This window comes from Euphorbia lathyris, chromosome 1 (assembly GCF_963576675.1).
Source record: "Euphorbia lathyris chromosome 1, ddEupLath1.1, whole genome shotgun sequence".
Lineage (NCBI taxonomy): Eukaryota > Viridiplantae > Streptophyta > Magnoliopsida > Malpighiales > Euphorbiaceae > Euphorbia > Euphorbia lathyris.
In genome coordinates, this window is record NC_088910.1 from 120,526,208 (window position 1) to 120,551,181 (window position 24,974).

The window sequence follows — 24,974 nt, forward strand, 5'->3', positions numbered from 1 at the left end:
AAAAATATGTTAAGATGCTAACAATTAAGTCTGTCACATACAAGTTAGTCACAAATTTTTTTTGTCAAATGTGTCTAAAATATGTTGTGTTACTAATATAGGTACAAAAAACCAAGTTAGATTTAGATTAATACAAAATATATTGTGTTACTTCTCAAAATTAAGCTAAATTTGGATTACAACAATACGATTGAGTCGTTTTGACAAATTTAGAGAAATTTATCGTATATTAATCAAGTTGGATTTGTAATTAAATACAAGTTGAATTAGTTAATTAAGCACTCTGAACCTTAATTGTTCAGAAACAGAAGACCAAAATCATCCATTGTAAGTGTAGTTCTAGTGGCTTGGGAGGCCTTGGCCCTACCAACCTCGCTTGTCTCCGCTCTTGAACTCAGTTATCCTATCAAATCTGCACTTCACTTGAACTGTGAAGATTAAATCTTTAGTATATACTAACAAAAATTATATTAAAATGTTAAAAACTAAATATGCTATATATAAATTTATCACAATTGGTTTTTTTGTCAAACTGTCTAAAATATTTATTGTGTTGCTAATATAGTTACAAAAAATGTACGAAACTGCTTCAATTTATCGACAAAATCTTCTGGAATGTCCGATGTGATAATTAAATAATAGGCAAACCAGTCTTTTCAAATGTTCGATAGCGCATGGCTAAAATTAATCTTATTTGAAAACGTTAGGATTAAAAGATTAGAAATTAGTTTTTTTATTTTCTAATAAATTATTATGAATCATGATTAAAATTACCATAATTAAAATTATTTCACCAATTGATTCATGATATATTTTCTAATAAAATTTAATCATGATTATTTGACCAATTGATAAACATTTTTTGAAAAAATTTGCTCATTGTTTGTATATGGCATGAGAAATTGTATTTCCTATTGAATGGCATGTTAAATAAGAAATGGCAAATTTGCAATTTAATTACATTCTTGCATGGAAAACAGACCTTGTCTGAAAATTAATTTAAGTCAAACCAGGTTAGGATAATTAAAGACAAAATCTTTCTCTTTTGAGAGCTTGGAATTTATCTAGAATAAGAAAAGAGAGCTAATCATTAATTGTGAATAAAATCTATAAATTATTAGAGCTGCAATTTGACAGAAGACAGTAAATTTTGTGAGCAATGAAGAATTAATTCAATTGTAGAAGAATGATCATCAATCTCTTCTCTTTTCAAGCAAGAAAAAACAAGACTTCGTTGAAATTATAACGTAAGAATCACAATTTACTTTCTGATATTAAAAAGTTGATAGTTAAGGTCAACGATACATCTTATATTAATCTCTGACATATCCTATACGCAAATGGCCTTTAGACTTGCAGCGTGCACAACCGTTTGATCCAAGCGGTTCTGGTATCATATCATGGAACCAATTAAACTAAAAGGTCAAGCGGGTACTTAAGATCCATCTGACACAAAGATTAAATACCAATTTGGTTCTCTTTGAAAAAAATTATTATTACTATGATATTGGTTAGGAAATATTTCTTTCAAATGGACTGGTATATACTAGACTCGAACAAAAATGCCATTACGGTGCTGATTGCACCATAATTGAAAAAAGTAAGGATTGCCGTTCTCAAAATTAAGCTAAATTTGGATTACAATAATACGATTGAGTCGTTTTGAACAAATTTAGAAAAATTTATAGTATATTAATCAAGTTGGATTTGTAATTAAATACAAGCTCAATTAGTTAATTAACACTACAAAAAAAAAGCATTTACCGACGAAATTTTTTCACTGTAGGGATGGTTTTAACCGTCGCTACAAATAGTACCGACGGTTTTTGTAACCGTCGGAAAAGTGTTGTTATTGCAGCTGTTGCTACTTTACCGACGGTTTTACAAAGGCGCCGGGGTAAGGTCGTTCAATAGGGGCGCTTTTCTACACGCGGTTTAAACCGCCTCTAGCATCTGTTTTCATTAAAAAAAAATTTACCGACTGAAATTCAGTCGGTAATCCGTCGCTAAAATTTTGGAACCCAAATCTAAATTTACCGACGAAAATTTCTGTCTAAATTCATGATCAATAATTTTGCGATTGCAGCCTCAATCTGAGGAAGCAAACACGTCATTACAATTTACATCATGTCAATAACAAATGATCAATTGCAACTGTATACTTGGTGGATCCATCATCGAGAACCCACTCCTCCAGCGTCTTGGTGCGAGATACTAGTCTATCGGAGTTGAAATTTGTCACCGAGCCACCCAAAGAAGAGCAGGCCAGCCAAAGTTCTGCAGAGTGCAACAGCATTTCAGGTATTGTCAAAATTATAACTAAAATTAACAAAATCTGGAAACATAACCAAAAGTAGTTCACTAACATAGAAATCCACCCAAATTTATTTGTTGACTACAAGTAAGTTTCCACTGAGCTCCTTCTTGAACTACAGCATTAGCATCGTCAAAAATAGTTGATGAGCTAGTGGTATCAAAGTAATTGAGCTGCACCTGTTACAGCAAAAACAGTTTCAGCATTTCAGCCTACAAAATCTCATCAAAAATAGGCTTAATAAATAAAGACTCAGAAAATAGGATAATTTGCCTACGTTTCATAGTTTACAGACTTTAGTAATAACTGGGAATAAGGGAAGGAAGAATGTCAGTTTAAATCGTAACAATCAACAAATCAACTCACCATGAGTACTCCAAGATGGTCATTTCCATAACTTTCTGCATTGCCATTTGCTTCCTCCTCCCTCTTCTTTACCATCTCTAGGATGCAAATTTGAGAAGTTAGGTTTTGTGCAATCAGAATACTCAATAATAAGCTGCGAGATTCCTCCCCCACACTGAAATGTAGCAGTAAGCTTAATGGTACTGATAACACTTAATATAAACAAGTCTGCATGCAAACTTACCCCAGAAACGGGTCGATGCATATATTGAGAGTTGCTCCATACACAGAAATCATAAGGGTTTAGGTTCAGATAACAGATAGGAATTACTTCATTGACATACCATTATTGTTGCAAACCTATAGGCTACATAACCAGAAAGAGAAGGATATCATCAATGCTTGTCTCAGGCCACCCATTACAATAGACACAATGTATTTTACGTTTCTGTCTTAATTGCTAAGAGAAACACTTTAGCACCATTATCTTCTACAGTTACAGCATAGCATTTCCATACTTTGAGAGGACATTGTGGAGCCATTATACCCTATCCATGGGACACTACTTCATGTGTGCAATACATACTTTCTTTAAATATTGCAGTTAAGAGAGATGAGCTGAAAGTAAACTAATTGAATATCATATGCTATTAACATCATGTGTTAGAATATTGCAGTTAAGAATACTGCATGAACATCATGTGTTTTAGAATTACAAAATTAAAGAAACTCTTCATAATTTAAAATAATTTAAAATACCTGAAGCAGAAATGTAAGCTTGGAGTCTCTGTAACATATTGAGACTTTCCATTGGATAAGGTCACAAGGTTCATGATCACAAGTCTGCAAAAACCAAAATTAGCTCAATGTTTTTAATTTTGTTATCCCAACAAATCATAAGGGAATCAACCAAAGCACGACGTAATCTAAGAAACCGCAGTAAACACAGATAGAAAGAAACACATATAAAAATATAGCTAATTTATAACAGATGGGAAATTTCAGGATCTACTGAGGCATTTTTACAAACACATAGCAGGCAATAAATGAAGAAGGACAGGAAACTTACAGTGATACTCCATTCTTCACGAAAGGAATGAGCCTAACACACCTGAAATGAACGGCTAATTCTCTAATGTCCAGCTTTGTCCTATAGCACAAACCCAATTAAGATTCAACATATCATAAACTATATACCGGATTTACATCAAGTTAGAATTAACAACTTCATTAGAAGGCAAGAACTCACTTGACACCAAGACTGTTTTGCAGCGATTTGAAGGATCTGGTATAGGCCTTCTCTGACATTCCACTAAGTCTAATAGCAGTTTTCCAGATATTAAGTTGATAACAGTGAGTAAACTAAGGAAAATCAATATATGCAACATAAATAGATAGATGGATATATACCTGTTGAGAGCAAAACATCATCTTAAGTTGTCTTCAATTTCTTCTTCATACCAGCAACTTTTTTTGTATCCTCTTGGAGATATCCATTGATAATCTCATTAGAACAAGCAACACGTCACCCATTTTTACTAGAGAGAAATAGTAGAGATAAGAATATTGAGCTAGGGCAGAATCACACACTTTTGAGAGCATTTAATGGCAGGAGAGAAACATTAACAGATACAAAAAGTACAGCAGCAACATGAAATAAACAATGGCATAGGTGCAATCTATTGAATTTTGGTGCCATTCCCACATAGCATTTTCAAAGACTAATTGTGACATCACAGAGGATGGTGTAATTATAGAATTTACCTTACTATGATTCACTGCGGCAAGAATAGAATGCACCAGTTACAAGCCAATGACTAAATACCAGTTACAAGCTCTCCGCAGTAATGTTTTTTTTTTCTGTAGACTCGTAATGAAGAAGCTGTCAAGTTCATTCTTCAAATTTCAACTCTGCTCCAAGGATTGCGACTAAAAAATTTGTATGCATATATTTGACTCTACAGGTAGCTGCATTTATAATTAATTACCACTACAGTTTCTCTAATATTCACAATCACAACCATGCACTTTAGTAGCTTACCTTTTCCTTTGGATCGACAGGGAAAAACAGAAGCAGTGTTGAACAAGAACTAGGGAGACTGAGGATTGAGGAACCAAAGGAAATCCATCAGAAACTTCGACCTCCAACCCCGAAAGGCGAATGGCGAATGGTGAACGGAGAACAGAGAAAGGCAATAGGCGAACGGAGAACGGAGAACAGAGAACAGAGAAAGGCGATAGGCGAACAGAAGTTTAACAAAAAGCGAACCGGAAGTCTAGCGATCGGCGATCCGCCATCGTTTGTTTGCGAACGACCAATTTGGAGACTCGGAGATAGGAGATACCAAGTTTTATGGATTAGGGATTTCAAAGAATATGTAACTATGGATTTCTATAAATCTGGCTAATTAATATTTTGGGCTTTTTTACTTGAGCCCATGAGACAGTTTATAAAACTGTTGCTACAAAAGTGTTGGGAAAGCCTAGTTTTTTTGTAGTGAAGCACTCTGAACCTTAATTGTTCAGAAATAGAAGGCCAAAACCATCCATTACAAGTGTAGTTCTGGTGGCTAGGAAGGCTTTAGCCCTACCAACCTATCCCTTGTCTCCGCTCTTGAACTCAGTTATTCTATCAAATCTGCACTTCACTTGAAATGTGAATATCAAATATTTAGTATATACTAACAAAAATTATATTAAAATGTTAAAAACTAAATATGCTATATATAAATTTATCACAATTGTTTTTTGTCAAACTATCTAAAATGTTTACTGTGTTGCTAATATAGTTACAAAAAATATACGAAACTGCTTCAATTTAACGATAAAATTGTTTGGAATGTCGGATGTGACAATTGAATAATAGTCAAACCAATCTTTTCAAATGTTCGATAACGCATGGCTAAAATTAATCTTACTTGAAAACATTGGGGTTAAAAATGAGAAATTAGTTTTTTTATTTATAATAAATTTATTATGAATCATGATGAAATATACGTGTAAATTTAGCGTTTCAAGCGAACTGCAAATTTAGTTCTAATATATGAAATAATGCAAATTTAATCCTAATGTTTTCAAGTAAGATCAATTTTATTTCCCCGCTGTCGAAATTTTGAAAAGATTAGTTTGACTATTATTTAACTATCACATCAATTTTTCGATAAATTGAAACAGTTTCATACTTTTTTGTAACTATATTAATAACAGTAAATATTTCATTCATAAAAAAATAAATATAAATATTTTTAATAAAAAATATATACATAAATATTTTTATTTTTTTGATATATAAAAGAAATTATAATATTTTTTGTAGGACCATTTTTAATCATAGATTAAAAAACAGTCTTTTATAGGAAAATAAGGAGAATTATTTTCTCAATTATCCTCACTTAGAAATATAACCCCATATATAACATGATAATATGATTAAAAAACGAAAACCAAACAATCACTTGGTACATGTTTTGATTCAGCTGTTATTACTTTTTGTTTTTAAGTATTGTAAAGTTGACTCTTTGTTAGGCACGAAAATGACCATATTTAAACATGCCATTTGAGATAAATTGGGGTTAGTATAAATTTAATGTTGTTTAAAAGAATGACTAATTAGTGTTTTATGCAGATTTGAATTGAGAAAGTCAAAAAGGTTGTTATACAGCATGTTTTGCAACTGCCAAGAGGAGAGGAGCTTGCTTTGATCCAGCAGATAACACTGCAATCTGATGACAGACAACGACGTGAGAAAGCGGGCAGGAATGGGCAGCTAGAGAGAAGCATGATGACATGGCCTATCGACTCTTGAGTGTTCGAGAGTCAAAGATTATACCCACTTTAAGCACCGAAAACAATATCCCATCTTTTGAACAATCTTTCCAATTTGTAATATTATAGTCTATTTTGTGTACTCTATATCTTTTTTCCCTCCTAATAACAAAAAATTCTGATCGGAGGCCCCCGTAAGCCAGAGGCCCTAGGCGGCCGCCTAGGTGGCCTCCCCCTAGAGTCGGCCCTGTATCATTATTGCATCGTTGAAATCATATAGCATAAAAGAATGAAAAAGAAGACCAGAGGAATCCTATAAATCAAATTTTTAAGCATCAAAGTGAAAAGAAACACATAAAAAAAACCCAGAAAAAATAAACTTTAAGAAAAACCCAGAAAAAATAATCATCAGAACCAAAGAAGAAGAAGAAGATGATGAAGAAGAAGACAATACCAATTGGCAGGGCCGGCTCTAAGGGTAGGCCACCTATGCGGCCGCCTCGGGCCTCCGGCTTATGGGGGCGTCCGATCAGAATTTTTTTTTTAATTTGATAATTATTAAAAGATTTATGGTTAAAAGGTATATAGATTTTATCATAGTACAGAGTAATGGGATTCACAATGTCAGACACCACACCAAGTTCGGTAATGAACTTCTTAATCCAAACTGCTTCCTTTGCTGCCTCCGCAGCAGCGATGTACTCAGACTCGGTCGTAGAGAAAGCCACGCTTCCCTGCTTAGAACTCTTCTAACTGACCGCCCCTATTCAAGATAAACAAGTATCCTGATTGGGATCTAAAATCATTCTCATCTATGAGATGACTGGCATCTCAAAATCCTTCTATTTTCAGATCCCCTTCTCTGTACACTAGGAACATCACATCTCTATAACTCATTTGGTCAACATCAGGATTTTTTAGGATCAATAGTAATGATAATTAAGTTCATCCATGGAGCTACTTGACCGATCGGTTCTGATGGAAAATTGGGCTTTTCAGCTTCATACTTGCCAGTAGATTCGCTATAATCAAGTTGAGGTTTTGGTACTTGACAGGGATTGTTTGAAGTAGCAGGTTTTTTGCCTTTAGCAGCAGATTTCCTAGCAGATGCATCTTTACAATTTTGTGCGGTTAAGCCTATCACAATGCTCTTGTGTGGCTGCTCATGCACATTCTTATCCGACTTGACATTTGGCTTGTCAGGTTTCTCTGAAGCTGCATTTCGGTGTCATCCTTGTAGTTGAATACTTGGACATAATCATCAAATCTGACTTTCTTCACTTCATACTTTTGGTTTAAATCAATTTTTATGCCTCTTCCTCTCTTCCTGATTCCTGAAACAGCAGGAACAATGATTCCCTTCTGCTGGAATTTTCTACTTTCAACATTAGCAACAACAAGAGGAGCACCAAAATCTTCTGACTTGGACTCGGGATCGCTGACGTCACTGTCTCCCTCCCTTAAGCCCCAGCGCTCCTTGAAATCCATTTCCTAAAAGATCTGTATATCTCTCAGTGTTCAGCCTTGACTCATAAAGAATCAATTGAATCCTGTCAAATGAAAAACGCTATCAAATATCGGTCTGAAACTTTCATTGCTTAATGGAAATTGAAAAATGTTTACAATTGTTCTTGAGACCAACACTAAAATAATACAATAATCATTATTGCATCGTTGAAATCATATAGCATAAAAGAATGAAAAGAAGGCCATAGAAATCCTATAAATCAAATTTTGAAGCATCAAAATGAAAAGAAACACAGAAAAAAACCCAGAAAAAATAAACTTTAAGAAAAACCCAGAAAAAATAATCATCAGAACCAAAGAAGAAGAAGAAGAAGAAGAAGAAGAAGAAGAAGAAGACAATACCAATTGGCAGGGCCGACTCTAAGGGGAGGCCACCTAGGCAGCCGCCTAGGGCCTCCGGCTTACGGGGGCCTCCGATCAGAATTTTTTTTTAATTTGATAATTATTAAAAGATTTATGGTTAAAAGGTATATAGATTTAGATATATAACAAAAAATAGTGCTAGGCTGAATGGTAAAGATATTTTTAAGGGTGAGAGTTCGATTCTCTAAATTAGTATTTTTTTATTCACATTTTCTCTTATTTGCTCTTTCTTTTTTTGACAACACGAATGTATAAATTATTACTTTGTTATTGTAGTTATTCTTAAATATTTTATTTTTTTTATAAATTACAAGATGAAATTCACTTATGAATTACAATTTGTAATTTGGTGTAAAATGTTATTTAGACTATGATTTATTTAAAATTTTAATATTTGGCTACTAATTTTTTATTTGGTCACGTTTAGATCATAAACCTTTTTTTTTTGTCTGTAGACCATAAACTATTTAAATTGATGAAATTTCACTCAATTTTGATGATTTCTTGGATCATCATTTGTTGGTTCATTTTTTCTTCCTTTCTTTTGACAACACCTATACTGATTTTTTCTGAACTTTTTTTCATATTTGGAAACAATGTATAAACTACTATTTTGTTATTGTGGTGATTTTTAAATTTTAAATTTTTTTAATTACAAGATGAAATGCACTTATAAATTACAATTTGTAATTAGGTATAAAATGTTATTTAGACTCTGATTTATTTAAAATTTTAATATTTGGCCACTAATTTATTATTTGGTCACATTTGGACCGTAAACAATTCAAGTTGATGAAATTCTACTTAATTTTGATGAAGTATTGATAAAATTGTTTCCTTATAATATGTGGTGATATTTTGACATATGAGCTTGACATGCCGTACGTTTTAAAGTTGATTTACCAAATAATTAATGAGATTAAAACAAGAAAACAAATCTCTAAACTAAAATTTATCAAGTCTAGTTATCAAAATATCATCATATGTCAATAATTCTATTAAGTTTCCATCCAAATTGGATTGAAATTTCACCCATTGAGATAGTTCAGTGGCCAAATGATAAAATTTTGGATAGATCAAACGTCAAATGACAAGATTCCTTGGATCAATCGATGTCCAAATTGTGATTTAAGCCTGTAATTCATAATAAATACACGACTCAACCAATTTTTAATATCGAAGATAAATTCTTCTCTTTCTTTTCATAGAATCTTGCGATAAGGTTCGACTTCAGCCGTCCAAGATTAATTTCCAGAAATTAATACTTTGTCGTCTGCTTGCTTCTCGCATGACTCGTGAAAAGAAACTTGATTTTAAATATATAAAAGAAAAGTCGATTTTACATATTCAAAAGCAAGAAGAATAATAATTTCTTAGCTTTATTTTATTATTATATGACTTGAATTGTAGTTAATAATATATTGGTTTTACTAATTACTATTTATTATTTCTAAAATAGTATTAGATATAGATATGAAAAAAGTGCACAATGCGCTAGGGCCTCCAAAATGCTCGAGACGGCTTTGCCAATTGGTTCTGCAGAAACACAAGTGTTGAAATATGTATCTCAATCCCCCTGAAACTGTTCTTCTCCCAGCCATTTTATATCTAAACTTTCTCTCTCTAAAAGGCAATTTCATTTGCATTTGGTAATTTGAGCTGTTTTTTTAGCTGTTAATGGAAACTTGGTAATCTGACAGTGGCTGAGAAATTTAATTAGTTGGATATTTTTTGTGAATTCTAGATACCGCCTCCCAAATTTCTAGTTACCACCCCCATTTGGACTTTTTTGTCCTTCTCATAATTTCGATAAAAAAACTGAAATATTTTTCTACAAAATCACAAACTCGAACAACAATAATTGAAATTATGAAAATAATTAATATGTGACAACCCGATACCGAAAATGAATGATTACGAGTCGATAAATATTAAAATTTACATTTTTTTTATAAAAAAACCATGAACATACTGCATATTTTTTGTGACGATTAGCAATTTTCGTCGTAAAAAATTAGAGAATTTTGTATTTTTCGTCGTGAAAAATTGTACGATTTAACATTTTTTATCACTAAAAAGTATATAATTGTCCCTAGACCAAATTTTGATCTAGGAGGGTGCTGAACCCGCCCAAGCCATTGACTGGGTGGGTCCAGCACCCTCCTAGACCAAAATTTGGCATTTTTTTCAAAAATTCAATTTTTTTTATCAAAAGGGTAAAATTGTCCAAATTGAGGCGGTAATAAATAATTTAGGACCGGTAAATAGCAACATCCTATTTTTTCCCTTATTTTTGTTGACACTTTTTTTTAGTTTTATGATTATCCTAGTATGTTGTTTTTTTAGCCATTTCTTATAAATTTAGCCATTAGATTATTAGTACTATTAGTACTACTTTACCATTTTACACAAAGTTCTTATATTTAATTTTATTAATAATTTTATATGGTGTAAAAAAAATATTATATATTTAAATTGGAAAATAAAGTTTTCACTCGATGGTTAATCCTAGCCATGACATCTACTGCACTGTTTGAGCTATGGCTCAATTGGAACATTCCATAAGCTCGGCAGAGCCAATCATCGGTATTGGAGTTCCCACCTAGACTAAATTTGAATTATTAGCTCAGGCAGGACCGTGTATACACGGTTGTGCAAGGACATGTGACCGTGTAGACGTAGTCACATAACCAATCAGGAGTGGCTCAATAGGAAAAACGAGAATGGCAATTTTCTCTAGTATATTATTTTTTTAATTTTATGATTATTCTAGTATATTAATTTTTTTTAGCCATTTCTTATAAATTTAGCCATTAGATTATTACTATTTTACCATTTTACACAAAGTTTTTATATTTAATTTTATATGGTATAAAAATATATTATATATTTAAATGTATTAAATATTTAATAATTTCTATTTCGGACCAAGACTAAATAAAGGCTATTCACTTTTTGAGACTCAATTGTCTAAGAAGCCCACAAGATTTAAAATGGCAGAAACCGTCCGACCGCCCAATCAAATGGAAGAACAATAATTTCCCACTTATTGCAGCTTATAAATAGGTAATATGCAGATTAATATGTTCAACGACTATACATCCTGGCATTACTCATGTTGTTAATCAGCTTTCAACGGGGCCCCTCAGATCGAGTTTTCACTCGAGGGTTGATCCTCGCCATGACACTTATTGCATTGTTTGAGCTATAGCTCAATTGGAACATTCCATAAGCTCGGCAGGGCCAATAATCGGTATTGGAGTTTCCACCTTGATTAAATTTGAATTATTAGTTGGAGCAGGACCGTGTATACACGGTTGCTCAAGGACATGTAATCGTGTAGATGTGGTCACATAACCAATCAGGAGTGCCTCAATAGGAAAAACGGGAGTGATGATTTGCTTTAGTATATTAATTTTATAGCCATTTCTTATAAATTTAAATTATTAGCTCGAGCAGGACCGTGTATACACGGTTGTGCAAGTATATGTGACCTTGTAGATGTGGTCATGTAGCCAATTGGGAGTGGCTCAATAGGAAACACAACTAGAGTGGAAATTTGCTCTAGTATAATAAATTTTTTTAAAAGTTTGTGATTATTCTAGTATATTAAATTTTTTAGCCATTTCTTATAAATTTAGCCATTAGATTATTACTATTTACTATTTTACACAAAGTTCTTATATCTAATTTATATGGTGTAAGAATATATTATACATTTAAATGTATTAAATATTTAATAATTTCTATTTTGGTCCAAGTCTAAATAAAGGCTCCATTCACTTTTTGAGACTCATTCGATTGTAAGAAGCTCACAAGATTTAAAATGGCGGAAAATGTCCCAGCACCCAGTCAAATGGAAGAACAATACTTTCACACTTCTTGCAACTTATAAATAGGTAATATATGCAGATTAATATGTTCAACTACTACACATCCTGACGTTACTTAGACTAAATTTGAATTATTAGCTCGAGCAGGACCGTGTATACATGATTGCGTAAGAACATGTGACCGTGTAGATGTGGTCACGTAACCAATCGGGAGTGGGTCAATTGGAAAAATGGGAGTGGAAATTTGATTTAGTATATTATTTTTTGTTTAAATTTTTATGATTATTCTAGTATATTAATTTTTTAGCCATTTCTTATAAATTTAGCCATTAAATAATTACTATTTTATCATTTTACACAAAGTTCTTATATTTAATTTTATATGGTGTAAAAATATATTATATATTATATATTTAAATGTATTGAATGTATTAAATATTTAATAATTTCTATTTCGTACCAAGTCTAAATAAAGACCCCATTCACTTTTTGAGACTCATTCGATTCTAAGAAGCCCACAAGATTTAAAATGGCAGAAACTGTCCCATCGTCTAGTCAAAAGGAAGAACAATACTTGGGGTTCAATCCTTGGCTGACTCCAAACTTTCTGATTTCTACTTTTCCAGATCCACCAAAGGAGATAGAAAATGTGACTGTCAGTCTATTGTCTGTCGCTAGCAAGTAGGTCTTCAAACCATGCAAAGAAATCCGAGATGACATCCATTATGTTGTCATTAAAAAATTCCTTCCAAACCTTTTGCGTGTGAGAGCATTGAATGAATGTGTGTAAAAAAAATTCCTTCCTTTTGACTGGGCGGCGGGACAAAGTTCTTATTTTTAATTTTATTCATAATTTTATATGGTGTAAAAGAATATTATATATTTAAATGTATTAAATGTTTAATAATTTCTATTCCAGTCCAAGTCTAAATAAAGGTTTCATTCACTTTTTGAGACTCATTCGATTCTGTCCCGCCTCCCAGTCAAATGGAAGAACAATACTTTCACACTTCTTTCAGCTTATAAATAGGTAATATGCATATTAATATGTTCAATGACTATACATCCTGACATTACTTATGTTGTTAATCAGCTATCAACGGGGCCCTCAGACAGAGTTTTCACTCAAGGGTTGATCCTCGCCATGACACCTACTGCACTGTTTGAGCTATGGCTCAATTGGAACATTCCACAAGCTCGGCAGGGCCAATCATCGGTATTGGAGTTCCCACCTAGATTAAATTTGAATTATTAGCTCGAGCAGGACCATGTATACACAGTTGCGCAAAGACATGGGACCATATAGACATGGTCACGTAACAAATCGGATACGCAGTTCTGATTGGACAGTGGATGCGCACCCACGAGACATTATACACTATCTTGATTGCATAAAGTGCTTGGGACTATGAGACCGCGTATACGTGGTCTGGATTGGTCTGAGGACCAACCTTACATGATTGTGTATACGTTGTCCCGTAGAGAATCAGGATCACATATGCGTCATCATGTATAGAATCAAGACGTCGTATACGCGATCCCAAGAGCCAAATAGCATTTGGAATAGGCTTTTCGAAGCCCACAAGCTTTAGCGGGCCATAACTCTAAAATCAGAAGTCCGATTTAGGCACGATCAATCCTGTTGGAACCATAACAAGACGGTCTACGACTATGAGATGGAGCTAAACCCTAAAACTCATCAATGTATTCATAAAAACTCTATTCCATCTTGAACTTCCCTAGATCGTAACTTGCTCGTTTGTGGATCCTAATCTAGCCTAGTCAGATGCATTGGAATGCTAATTCCGAGTTCTACTCATTTCACAGATTTTTGAGACCTAACTAGCATTCGATTAAACAACGAATGTTCAATTTCAACTATGATTGATTGACCTTTAGATTTGTAAGACTTTTCTTTCCTCAAACATAAAAAATAAAAATAAAATTAGAAACCTAGAAGAATATGAATACCTAAAGAAACTTTACTGCATTGTGCTAATTAATTGTCCCTGAATTTCCTATATTTTAATATAATAAATTTTTATTATTATTAAGTAATTAACTCTTACGTCTTAAGTTTTAATTTTGTATTTTCCTTAAAGAAAATTCACAGATGCAATCAGAACCATCGTGAACCGCAAAACCCAAATTGGGTTTTTGGTTTGATTATTAACCCAATCGATTTAATAGTTTTTTGGTAGCTGATTGAACTGGTCGGACCAGATTGGTTTTGATAACTTTGATAAAATTGTGTACCTTTAAAAAGGGCATTACATTATTTTATATGAGTGGAGATTCTTAGACTAATTAGGATAAAATGATTATGAGATTAATAGATCTGCCATGAGATGGGCCAGTCCTAATCAAACTTTACATTAAATTATGTTGTTCAAAGCTAACACAACATGTATTATATTTACATTGGATCAGACTGCACCAAAGTAAGAAAACTGATTGCTAAACCTAGCTCAACCCATTCTACGATTATATATTTATACTAAAAAAAATTAATTAAAAATAGGGAAAAGTAGTTGTTTTCTTGTAGTGTAAAGAGGTTGTCAAGGCTCGAATCCTCAACCGTTTGATCCAAGCGGTTCTGGTACCATATCATGGAACCAATTAAACTAAAAGGTCAAGCGGGTACTTAAGATCCATCTGACACAAAGATTAAATACCAATTTGGTTCTCTTTGAAAAAAATTATTATTATTATGATGGGTAAATTTCATCAATGGTGTACAACCTTTGTCTCATTTCACAATTTGGTATACAACTTTCATTTTGTCACACTAATATGTACAACCTTATTGGTGACCTCCCACTATGGTATATAGCAGGTAAAAGTGACCGGTCAACTCGAAGTCAACGTGACACATCATCATTTTTCTCCTAATTATTAGTAAAAGTGGGACCCATAAATTAAAAAAAATTAAGTTGATGACTTTCTCTTTTTTACCCCTATCTCTCCACCTCTTCATCTTCTTCACTCAAATTTCTTTCTCTCTTCAAATTTATTTGTTTCTCTCTCTTCAAATTTATTTCTTTCTCTAACTCACTTTCTCTCACTAAACTTCTCTCTTCAAAGAAAGGATTCACTGTTGATCTTAGTGAATCAACAAATTGCAATTTTCACGGCAGCTTCTAAACAATGGAAATTTCATTCTCCCTTGTGCATCCAACAAGCCACCTCATTTTCACATTTTATTTCCCCCATATAAAACAATTAAATAAATAAAGATGAATCAAATTCCTTACAAATCCATGAAGAGAACAATATGGCCACAACCCAGATACAAAAAAAATCCAATGAATATTTGGCAACTTGATCAGAAGTTTGTTTAGGAAAGAGATAAGCCAAACCAATTATATTAATCATTTTCCCAAAGAAAATGAAGAAAACATGAACTGAAGCTTCACGAGCACAAGCAGCTATGGAACCCAAACCCATCAAAACATAGTCATACAAATCTGCAAATGCAAATAGTGAAGATTGATAGGTGCATGTATCCAATCTTGTTCATATCCAATGAATATTGAAGCTTGATTTTTTGCAGCAGAATTTATAGAGCTTCAGACTTAATAGCGCTTTGCAGTTATGGGTCCCCAAGGAATCATAATTCCCATCGATCTTCCGTGGATCTGCGCACATGGTGGTTATGGCATCGAATTACGAGATTAAAAAGGATGAAGTTAGATAAGAATTTACTAAATCTATTTCTGCCATTGATGTTCAGAAAATTAGCTTGAGGTATTTGTATTACCAGACATAAAGAATTAAGGAAATAAGGGTATATAAGTAATTTGTTAATTTTTTACTTTTTGACCAATCAAATCGGTGATGTGGCGCGTTGACTTTGAGTTGACCAGTCATTTTTACCTGCTGTATACCATAATGTGCGGTCACCCATAAGGTTGTACATATTAGTATGACAAAATGAAGGTTGTACACCAAAATGTGAAATGGAGCAAAGGTTGTACACCATTGATGAAATTTACCCTTAATATGATATTAGTTAGGAAATATTTCTTTCAAATGGACTGGTATATATTAGACTCAAACAAAAATGCCATTATGGTGCTGATTGCACCGTAATTGAAAAAAGTAAGGATTGCCGTTCTCAAAATTAAGCTAAATTTGGATTACAACAATACGATTGAGTCGTTTTGAACAAATTTAGAAAAATTTATAATATATTAATCAAGTTGGATTTGTAATTAAATATAAGCTTAATTAGTTAATTAAGCACTCTGAACCTTAATTGTTCAGAAATAGAAGGCCAAAACCATCCATTGTAAGTGTAGTTCTGGTGGCTATGGAGGCTTAGCCCTACCAACCTATCCCTTGTCTCCACTCTTGAACTCAGTTATTCTATCAAATCTGCACTTCACTTGAAATGTGAATATCAAATCTTTAGTATATACTAACAAAAATTATATTAAAATGTTAAAAACAAAATATGCTATATATAAATTTATCACAATTGTTTTTTGTCAAACTATCTAAAATGTTTACTGTATTGCTAATATAGTTACAAAAAATATACGAAACTGCTTCAATTTAACGATAAAATTGTTTTGGAATGTCGGATGTGACAATTGAATAATAGTCAAATCAGACTTTTCAAATGTTCGATAACGCATGGCTAAAATTAATCTTACTTGAAAACATTGGGGTTAAAAATTAGAAATTAGTTTTTTTATTTTCTAATAAATTTATTATGAATCATGATTAAATATACGTGTAAATTTAGCGTTTCAAGCGAACTGCAAATTTAGTTCTAATATATGAAATAATGCAAATTTAATCCTAATGTTTTCAAGTAAGATCAATTTTATTCCCGCGCTGTCGAAATTTTGAAAAGATTAGTTTGACTATTATTTAACTGTCACATCAATTTTTCGATAAATTGAAACAGTTTCATACTTTTTTTTTGTAACTATATTAATAACAGTAAATATTTCATTCATAAAAAAATTAATATAAATATTTTTAATAAAAAATATATACATAAATATTTTTATTTTTTTATATATAAAAGAAATTATAATATTTTTTGTAGGACCACTTTTAATCATAGATTAAAAAACAGTCTTTTATAGGAAAATAAGGAGAATTATTTTCTCAATTATCCTCACTTAGAGATATAACCCTATATATAACATGATAATATGATTCAAAAAGGAAAATCAAACAATCACTTGGTACATGTTTTGATTCAGCTGGTATTACTTTTTGTTTTTAAGTATTGTAAAGTTGACTCTTTGTTAGGCACAAAATGACCATATTTAAACATACCATTTGAAATGGATTAGTATAAGTTTAATCTTGTTTAAAAGAAGGACTAATTAGTGTTTTATGCAGATTTGAATTGATAAGTCAAAAAGGTTGTTATACAGCATGTTTTGCAACTGCCAAGAGGAGAGGAGCTTGCTTTGATCCAGCGGATAACGCTACAATCTGATGACAGACAGCCACATGAGAAAGCGGGAAGCAATGGGCAAGAGTGGGTGGCTAGAGAGAAGCATGATGACAAGACCTATCGACTCTTGAGTGTTCGACAGTCAAAGATTATACCCACTTTAAGCACCGAAAATAATATCCCATCTTTTGAACAATCTTTCCAATTTGTAATATTATAGTTTCTTTTGTGTACTCTATATCTTTTTTCCCTCCTAATAACAAAAAATTCTGATCGGAGGCCCCCGTAAGCCGGAGGCCCTAGGCGACAGCCTAGGTGGCCTCCCCCTAGAGCCGGCCCTGTATCATTATTGCATCGTTGAAATCATATAGCATATAAGAATGAAAAAGAAGACCAGAGGAATCCTATAAATCAAATTTTGAAGCATCAAAATGAAAAGAAACACAGAAAAAAAACCCAGAAAAAATAAACTTTAAGAAAAACCCAGAAAAAATAATCATCAGAACCAAAAAAGAAGAAGAAGAAGAAGAAGAAGACAATACCAATTGGCAGGGCCGGCTCTAGGGGAGGCCACCTATGCGGCCGCATAGGGCCTCCGGCTTACGAGGGCGTCCGATCGGATTTTTTTTAATTTGATAATTATTAAAACATTTATGGTTAAAAGGTATATAGATTTTATCACAGTACAGAGTAATGAGATTCACAATGTCAGACACCACACCAAGTTCGGTAATGAACTTCTTAATCCAAACTGCTTCCTTTGCTGCCTCCGCAGCAGCGATGTACTCAGATTCGGTCATAGAGAACGCCACGCTTCCCTGCTTAGAACTCTTCCAACTGACCGCCCCCATTCAAGATAAACAGGTATCCTGATTGGGATATAAAATCATTCTCATCTATGAGATGACTGGCATCTGAAAATCCTTGTATTTTCAGATCCCCTTCTCCGTACACTAGGAACATCACATCTCTATAACTCATTTGGTCATAGTTTCTACTGCTAGGACCGAGTTGGATCAATGGAGAAGGACTATCAGGCCTCAAATTTGCAACATCAGGATTTTTTTGGATCAATGGTAACGATAATTAAGTTCATCCATGGAGCTACTTGACCGATCGGTTCTGATGGAAAACCGGGCTTTTCAGCTTCATACTTGCCAGTAGATTCGCTATAATCAAGTTGAGGTTTTGGTACGTGATAGGGATTGTTTGAAGTAGCAGGTTTTTTGCCTTTAGCAGCAGATTTCCTAGTAGATGCATCTTTACAATTTTGTGCGGTTAAGCCTATCACAATGCTCTTGTGTGGCTGCTCATGCACATTCTTGCCCGACTTGACATTTGGCTTGTCAAGTTTCTCTGAAGCTGCATTTCGGTGTCATCCTTGTAGTTGAATACTTGGACATTATCATCAAATCTGACTTTCTTCACTTCATACTTTTGGTTTAAATCAATTTTTATGCCTCTTCCTCTCTTCCTGATTCCTGAAACAGCAGGAACAATGATTCCCTTCTGCTGGAATTTTCTAGTTTCAACATTAGCAACAACAGGAGGAGCACCTAAATCTTCTGACTCGGACTCGGGATCGCTGATGTCACTGTCTCCCTACCTTAAGCCCCAGCGCTGCTTGAAATCCATTTCCTAAAAGATCTGTATATCTCTCAATGTTCAGCCTTGACTCATAAAGAATCAATTGAATCCTGTCAAATGAAAAACGCTATCAAATATTTGTCTGAAACTTTCATTGCTTAATGGAAATTGAAAAATGTTACAAACTTCATTGTTCTTGAGACCAACACTAAAATAATACAATAATCATTATTGCATCGTTGAAATCATATAGCATAAAAGAATGAAAAAGAAGACCGTAGGAATCCTATAAATCAAATTTTGAAGCATCAAAATGAAAAGAAACACAGAAAAACCCAGAAAAAATAAACTTTAAGAAAAACCCAGAAAAATTAATCATCAGAACCAAAGAAGAAGAAGAAGAAGACAATACCAATTGGCAGGGCCGGCTCTAGGGGGAGGTCACCTAGGCAGCCGCCTAGGGCCTCCGTCTGACGGGGGCCTCCGATCAGAATTTTTTTTTAATTTGATAATTATTAAAAGATTTATGGTTAAAAGGTATATAAATTTAGATATATAACAAAAAAAATAGTGCTAGGCTGAATGGTAAAGATATAGTAGATGTGTTTATAAGGGTGAGAGTTCAATTCTCTGAATTAGTATTTTTTTTATTCACATTTTCTCTTATTTGCTCTTTCTTTTTTTGACAACACGAATGTATAAATTATTACTTTGTTATTGTAGTTATTCTTAAATATTTTATTTTTTTTTATAAATTACAAGATGAAATTCACTTATGAATTACAATTTGTAATTTGGTGTAAAATGTTATTTAGACTCTGATTTATTTAAAATTTTAATATTTGGCCACTAATTCTTTATTTGGTCACGTTTAGACCATAAACCTTTTTTTTTGTCTGTAGACCATAAACTATTTAAATTGATGAAATTTCACTAAATTTTAATGATTTCTTGGATCATCATTTGTTGGTTCATTTTTTCTTCCTTTCTTTTGACAACACCTATACTGATTTTTTCTGAACTTTTTTTCATATTTGGAAACAATGTATAAACTATTATTTTGTTATTGTGGTGATTTTTAAATTTTAAATTTTTTTAATTACAAGACGAAATGCACTTATAAATTACAATTTGTAATTAGGTATAAAATGTTATTTAGACTCTGATTTATTTAAAATTTTAATATTTGGCCACTAATTTATTATTTGGTCACATTTAGACCATAAACTATTCAAGTTGATGAAATTCTACTTAATTTTGATGAAGTCTTGATAAAATTGTTTCCTTATAATATGTGGTGATATTTTGACATATAAGCTTGACATGCCGTACGTTTTAAAGTTGATTTACCAAATAATTAATGAGATTAAAACAAGAAAACAAATCTCTAAACTAAAATTTATCAAGTCTAGTTATCAAAATATCATCATATGTCAATAATTCTATTAAGTTTCCATCCAAATTGGATTGAAATTTCACCCATGGAGATAGTTCAGTGGCCAAATGATAAAATTTTTGATAGATCAAACGTCAAATGACAAGATTCCTTGGATCAATCGATGTCCAAATTGTGATTTAAGCCTGTAATTCATAATAAATACACGACTCAGCCAATTTTTAATATCAAAGATAAATTCTTCTCTTTCTTTTCATAGAATCTTGCGATTAAGTTCGAGTTCAGCCGTCCAAGATTATTTTCCAGAAATGGATGAAGGGACCCGTCGAAGAAAGCAAGCCTTCTGCCAATGTCAAGCTAGTGGACCTCGAGGAAGTACCTCCAAAGGCGGGTGAGGAGCCGATAACCGATGGCACCCTTCTTCCTGAGGGAACACCTTCTGTGGAAAAGGAAGTCTCCTTGGTGGGCGTATCTGGAGCTGTGGAGAAGGAAGCTTCTCAAGCAGGTGCCTTAGGCGAGAAAAATGCTAAGGAGAATGCTCATGTCAATGTTTAGTTTTGTTGTTTGTAAAACTTAAGTACAATTGTTTAATCCTTACGTTTGTTATTTATTTTACCTTTACGTTTGCGTAAGTAAATATATAAGCTTTTAGGATTTATTTTGGAGTAGGTGGCCAGCCATACTCCATTGCGCGAACCTTTGTGAAGGTTTGAAGCTGTTTTATTCCTTTAGAGGAAGTAAAGCTGCCTTTAGGGATCAACTTGCTACATATCTTTGAGGTGAAGCGATCCGCCTTTAGGACTTGTGAACCCTTCTTTGGGAAGGGTGCAAGAGAGTGTAAAGACCTTGCATCCAAGGAATGTTTTAACTCTATCTCGAATGGTGATCATCTAAAGATGGATCCGCCCATGAGATTGTTCTCATATCTTTGAGGAGAAAAAGTAGCTATGAGATAGCAGTACTTCTTAGTGTGGGAAGAGCGTTGGATGCCCCCCTTCTTTTTGAGACTGGAATATTTATATTACTACAAGAAAATACTTAAAAAGAATATGGACAGGAGAACAATTGCTTTTTATTGATAGAATATACGCTTTATTACAGCAAGCGGGTCTCATATGTGAGCCTCATTAAAACCTTTAATAAGAAAAACCTCATGGGAAAAAAGCTTATTAAAGGAAAAAGAGTACTCAAGACCTTGTTTACATTCTATTTTCTGGCGAAGTATTTGCGGAGATTTTGGAGATTTCAAGTGCGTGGCAATGTATTTCCTTCCATGTCTTGAATCTTAAATGTGGCGAACCCAATCTTGTCCACTATTCGATACGGACCTGTCCAGGTGAGCCCTAGCTTGCCCTTCCCTTCTCTAGATTGGATTTTGTCGGCCTTGCGAAGCACGAGATCTCCCACATTCAGGTCTACAAGTTTGGCGTTTTTGTCATGATAAGCTGCGACCCGCTGCTTGTAAGCCGCCATACGTACATATGCCTTGTCTCTTCTATCCTCCACTTGATCAAGACTTTCTTTCAATCTCTGACTATTTTCATCCTCGCAATAGAATGCAACTCTGTCACTTGGAATCAATATCTCGACCGGGATTACAGCTTCCACGCCATGTGAGAGGGCGAATGGGGTTTCGCCTGTGGCCGTTCGAGGAGTAGTACGATACGCCCATAAGACGCTTGTTAACTGATCCGCCCATTTCTTATCATGCTCACCCAGTCTTTTCTTTATTCCCTTTACGATTGTCCGATTCGTGACTTCGGTCATACCATTGGATTGTGGGTAATATACGGAGGCGAATCTGTTCAGAATGCCCAATTTTTCACAGAAAGCTTTGAACTCACCACAGTTGAATTGTGTTCCATTATCAGTGATGATCGTGTGTGGAACTCCGTATCTTCCCACAATATTATCTTTGACGAACTCCACCATTCGTTCAGCATTGATGGAAGAGACAGCTTCAGCTTCTACCCATTTAGTGAAATGGTCTACTGCCACCACTATGTACTTCCTCTGTCTACGAGTAGGAGGAAATGGTCCAACAATATCAATTCCCCAGACAGCAAAGGGTCGACCTTCGATGATGGGCCTCTGGAGATGTTTGGCGGTATGAGATTCATTTGCATGAATCTGACAACTATGGCAGGATTCCACCAGTTTCTGTGCATCAAGTTCCGCTGTGGGCCAATAAAATCCTACTAACCTAGACTTCTTGAAGATGGAAGTGGATGCCTCATGGGCTCCACATGCTCCTTCGTGCAACTCCTTGAGAACCTATTGTCCCTCTTTGGCTTCAAGGTGATCCAGCAATTTTTTAACTTCAGCAATGTCTTTGGCCAAAACATCATCCTTTACCTCGTAATTTTTGATCACTTGGTTGACCATCAACTTGGAGTCACTATAGATCACGATCCGCTCGGGAGTGATTTTTTTCAGCAGGCGCAGTCCCAATATTAAGGCCTCGTACTCCACTGCATTGTTAGTTGCAATAAAATCCAATTTTGCTGCGTACCGTAGTTTTATATATTAGGGACCTGTGATTACGATGCCTATACCAGCTCCTTCTGCCGAGGAGGCTCCATCTGTATACATCGTCCATTCCTCGACTTGGGATTTAGGGAGATTCATCCCCTTCTTCAGTGAATTCATTCACAAAGTCTGCCAAGACTTGACTCTTTAAGGCTGACCTGCTCTCGTATCGCACATCAAATTCTCCAAGGCGGATTGCCCACTCCATCAATCTCCCTGAAGTTTCCGGCTTTTGCAATACCTTCCTCATTGGTATATTCGTTCGAACTATGCCAGTATGAGCCTGGAAGTAAGGCCTAAGGCGGATTGCTGTGGTGACAATGACCAACGCCATTTTATCTAGCTTGGAGTATCTGGTTTCAGCATCCTTTAATACTTTGCTTACATAATATATTGGATACTGTTGGCCATCCTCTTCCCTTATCATGACCGTGCAAACAGCTTTATCTGTAACCGAGACATACATGTAAAGATTCTCACCTTTCAAGGGTCGGCTCATCAAGGGCGGTTCTGTGAGAAACTGTTTGATTCCCTCGAAAGCTTTTTCGCAATCCTCATTCCATTCAAACGCCTTTTGCTTCTTGATCACCTCATAAAAGGGCTGACATCTACGGGCCGAACATGAGATAAACCTGCCCAAGGCTACGATCCGCCCGTTAAGACGTTGCACTTCCCTGATATTCCGTGGCGCTTGCATCTCCAGAACGGCCTTGATCTTGTCAGGATTTGGGCTCACTCCTTTCTGGCTAATCATGAATCCTAAGAACTTTCCATACGTTGCACCAACAGTACATTTTTCCGGGTTCAGTTTGATGTTGTGACGTCGGAGTACGCCCAGTACCTCCCTTACATCATCTGCATGCTTTTCCACAGTGGTACTCTTGATGATCATATCATCTACATAGACAGAGTAGTTATCACCTTTGCTTTCCGCAAATATTTTATTCATCATCCGTTGATAGGTTGCACCTGCATTATTAAGCCCAAAGGGCATGACTTTGAAGCAATAAGTGGCTTGGTGAGTCATGAACGAAGTTTTGATTCTATCTGAAGGCTCCATTGGGATTTGGTGATAACTCGACTTTACGTCAGTGAAAGAGTACATGGTGTGTCCTGCGGTTCCATCTACGAGGATGTCAATACACGGCAAAGGGTAGTTGTCTTTGGGACAAGCTTTGTTGAGATCTGTAAAGTCAATACACATGCGGTACGATCCACCCGCTTTCTTGACTAGAACCACATTCGCTAGCCATTGTGTATAAAGTACCTCTTCGATGGCATCCGCCCGCTGGAGCTTAGTGATTTCTTCTTCTATCACCTTCTGCCTTTCAAGACCATGGTTTCTTCGTTTTTGGGCTACCGGAACCGCATCTTTGTCGATGTTGAGTTTGTGAGTGATCACATCTGGACTAATCCCGGGGAGGATCTCATCTTTCCATGCAAAGACGTCTTCTGCCTCATGAAGAACTTTGGTGATTGCTTCTTTAATTTCTCCCTTGAGCCCTTTAGCCATTCGTACCGGCTTTTCATCCGCCATGAGGTACATCTCTGTTTCGCCCAAGGCCATTGTGATGAGTTCTTCCTCCTCCTCATCTTTAGACTGGGGGCGAATCATTAAAGATGCCGAATACGTCTCTTGAGCTACCTTTTGGCTTCCTCTGATCATTACACCTCCCTTGGCCGTGGGGATATAAAGAGTTAAGTGGCATATGGAGATAAGGGCTGCTGCTTCGGAGATAAAGGGTCGCCCAAGGATAATATTGTAAGCTAACTGGCCGTCCAGGATAGAAAATTCCAGATCGCCTCTCCAGACTTGATCTTCATCTGTTAGCTCACAATCTAGTGTTACCTGGCCTTTTGTTTGGATGGTATGTCCTGTCACTCCCAGGATGTCCA

At 34.6% G+C, this 24,974-nt stretch overlaps 1 protein-coding gene across 1 annotated transcript; it reads right to left on the minus strand.

The window, feature by feature from the left end:
• Positions 1 to 1,852: 1,852 nt before the first annotated feature.
• Positions 1,853 to 4,197, minus strand: LOC136214485 (uncharacterized). The gene is made up of 7 exons (XM_066002879.1): positions 4,070 to 4,197; positions 3,909 to 3,977; positions 3,729 to 3,809; positions 3,419 to 3,502; positions 2,681 to 2,834; positions 2,367 to 2,493; positions 1,853 to 2,277 (listed from the first exon to the last, which is right to left on the minus strand). Coding segments are annotated over exons 2-7 (507 nt in total). The 5' UTR covers positions 3,968 to 3,977; positions 4,070 to 4,197; the 3' UTR covers positions 1,853 to 2,275.
• Between the last annotated feature and the right edge of the window lie 20,777 nt (positions 4,198 to 24,974).